General features: G+C 43.9%; 1 protein-coding gene across 1 annotated transcript in view; it reads right to left on the bottom strand.

Moving 5' to 3' along the window:
• Window positions 1-3,254, bottom strand: part of STARD9 (StAR related lipid transfer domain containing 9) — a 110,754-nt gene that overhangs the window by 29,320 nt on the left and 78,180 nt on the right. The window contains exons 15-17 of the mRNA XM_019644955.1: window positions 2,732-2,757; window positions 2,235-2,260; window positions 642-841 (exon numbers count right to left, since the gene is read on the bottom strand). Coding sequence (XP_019500500.1) covers window positions 642-841; window positions 2,235-2,260; window positions 2,732-2,757 — 252 coding nt within the window. The remainder of the gene's footprint in view (window positions 1-641; window positions 842-2,234; window positions 2,261-2,731; window positions 2,758-3,254) is intronic.

Below are 3,254 nucleotides of genomic sequence, written 5' to 3'. Positions count from 1 at the left end.
CGGCTGCTCAGCTCAGGCTGGACTCGAACTGCTGTTGCTCAGAGCTCAAACTCTTGAGCGAGCTCTTAACCAACTGAGCCACTCGGCCGGCCCCCCTCATGCATTCTTTAAGCTTCCTATATCTGCTTTCTCCTCTCTTCTTTCCCAGATAAACCTAGTGATGGAGAAGTGGGAAGTGCATGTCTTGTTGATTTAGGGGTTGAATGAAGTGGGGAAGTTTCAGAAGGCAACTGTTTCATATCTTTGGATTCCCCCTTTGGTCTCTGAAAGCCCACTATGAGCGGCCCGTATTTGCAGAGCTCAGGAGCACCAATGGTATTTCAAGGTTAGGATTTCACTTCCATGACTGCACTGCTATGCTTCACGAAGACAGGAGAGGAATACAAGCAGTATCGTTCTTACTTTAAAATGAGGAAATTAAGATTCAGAGAACAAAAGTTATAGAAGAGCAACAGTTGCAAACAGCTGAAAAACAAATGATTGTTCTCATTTCCAGTCTTCAGCTCTATTCACACAAAAACCAAACAAGTCCCAATTGGTTGGCTAGCCCTGTTTCCTGAGAGCAAAACCGAAGGCAGCTCTGTAGCATCTGTCTCAGTCCACAGACTCAGGAAGAGCGGGAGCCACGACAGCCTGCTCACCTTGAGGTGATAGAGCACCACACCTGTGCTGAGCACATCATCCTCCAAGGCCATCAAGTGTGGCAGGCTGGAGTCAATGACCACCCCAGCCCTCCTCCTGTTGATGTCCACTCTGTAATGCTCCACGAGGGCCTTCCACTCGTTCCACTTCCGGGTCCAGTCTTTAGTCAGCTGGTCTATCTGCAGAGACAGGAGGTGGTCTCAGACACTCAGCACAGCAGCAGACTGAAGGTCAAATGGCAGCCCGGCCCAATTCCTCACCGTATTACTTCCTCACTCTCCTCACTGTGACTATTGAAAGCCCCACACAGGCCCTTGCCCCTCCTGTGTGAGCACTCTGTGTTTTTTAAGCTTTCTTCAATAAGCAAGTGTCATTTTCATAAATTGGGATATTTGGTTTCAGGATCTAAATCTAACCTGTCACTCCTTCAATAAATGTTATTTTTAGTTTTCTGCAACAAGCATGTATTGGGTTTTTGGGTTTTTTTTGCTGAGCCATCCTGTGCTCAGCGGCAGCTCAGCTCGGGCTGGGAATCAAACCGGCGACCCTGTTGCTCAGAGCTCACACTCTTGAGCAAGCTCTTAACCAACTGAACCACTCGGCCAGCCCTGCATGTATTGTTTTTATAATTAAGAAAAAGTGCCATAAGTGGTATTTCTGAAAATTGATTGGGATGTTACTCAGGCATCTATAATTACCCTCTCCCCATTCCCCTTTTATGTGATCCATACTGGGAATCCTTCTGTGACCTAACACTTGTTTCTCAAGGTGCAGCAGTTCTAACATAAGTGTGTACCTGGCTCAAAGACCCACAAAGCACCAGAGAAGTCACCCCAAGGAGAATAAAGACTATATGAAACTGGTCTGAAAGACCACGTGAAAACAAAATAACAACAATGACGTAATAACAATAAAATAGTGAGGGCTTACTATGTATCAGGATCAGGGTTTTAAAAATAAACATACCTGGGATGACCAGTTAGCTCAGTTGGTTAGAGCGTGGTGCTGATAACACCAAGGTTGCCGGTTCGACCCCCACTTGGGCCACTGTGAGCTGTGCCCTCCCTAAAAGAGTCAACTATGCCATTGTAGCATGAAAGCAATGTGTAACAAATGACCATGGCTATTCCCCAATAAAATTTAAAAATAAATAATAAACCTAAACAAACAAACAAACAAACAAACAAACCAAGGCTTACAGGCCTTAGGTTAAGACCACCTGGGTAATGTGAACAAACAATACTGAATGGAGTCCTTCTGTCTTCTTCTCATGGAAATTAATGCCTGGGAAGGAAGCTTATGTTGGGAATGGAAGGACTGAGAAACCCAGGAAAAGAAACTGGATTCAGCTAAATATTTCTCTCATTAACGGAAAACTTAAGAAAAATGAAATTATGCCAAGTTTAGGTACAATTATTTTATGTACCCTACAAACATTATTATTATTATTATTTTTTTTTTTAGCTGAGCCATCCTGCCACCTGTTGGCAGCTCAGCGGCAACTCAGCTCGAGATGGACTCGAACCGGTGTTGCTCAGAGCTCAAACCCTTGAGCGAGCTCTTAACCAACTGAGCCACTCGGCCAGCCCTACAAACATTATTTTTAATGTTATAATCACTGAGTTGAAGTTTGAAAACTACAGGGTACCTGTAAATGGCTGAGCTGGATTGGGACCTGGCAGAGGCAGGTGGCAGGTCAGTCTGGCTTATAGTTTGGCCAACCTGGCACAACAACCTAGAGGCATCCCAGACCTCCTCCCCGGACAGCTCTCATCACCCACTCTTACATTGCCTAAGGTCATAAGGCCAGCAAGTGGCAGATTCAAGTCCAGGTCTGCCAGTCTGTATAATGAAAAAATGCTAACAAGCCTGGAATAAAGATTTTGACTCTTCTACTTCATCTGTTATGTATATAGGGATAATATTTTCTGAACCAAAAATAAAAACATATGGTTAAACATAGAATTTTTGAGAAACTTCTGGATGTGTGATATAGTCCTAAAGTTTACTTTGGGTAACAAAATGTTAACATAGCCAGGATACTTTAATAACATACAGGATGATGCGATAGAATATTGGAAATTGGGACATTTGGTTGCAGGATCTAAATCTAACCTGTCACTAACTAATGCCTGCCATTTCTTCCTTTTAAATGTCTCTGGGAATCACCACTTAATTTAATCTCCCCAAATGTCTGTCCTCGCTCCTGCCGGGTCATGACAACAGTCTCTTTCCTGGTTGGTCTCTCTGCTTCTGGGCTTCCCTCCCTTCAATCCATCCTACATACAACTGTCATATTAATTTCCCCACTACGCTCCTTTATTATATCACCATCCCGGTTCAGAAAGCTATGGTTAATCCTGTTTATGTCAAGTTCAACCTCCACTACTCTCATGAGCACCCACTCCAGCCAGCTTTGTCTTCCTCACACTGTGTGCTTCCACACGGCCTCCCACATCAGTTCATGCTCTCAGTTCCATGGCTTTGCTTATGTTATCCCTACCTCACCCAAAATTCCTTACTCCTTCTACCTATCAAACTTCTATCTATCAATTCTTTTTTTTTTAAGATTTTATTGGGGAATTGGGGGAGGGGAACAGCGTTGGGGAATC

Source organism: Hipposideros armiger, unplaced genomic scaffold (assembly GCF_001890085.2).
Source record: "Hipposideros armiger isolate ML-2016 unplaced genomic scaffold, ASM189008v1 scaffold_92, whole genome shotgun sequence".
Taxonomy (NCBI): Eukaryota; Metazoa; Chordata; class Mammalia; order Chiroptera; family Hipposideridae; genus Hipposideros; species Hipposideros armiger.
Note: the sequence above shows the minus strand (reverse complement) of the source record. Positions and strands in the feature narration are given on the sequence as shown.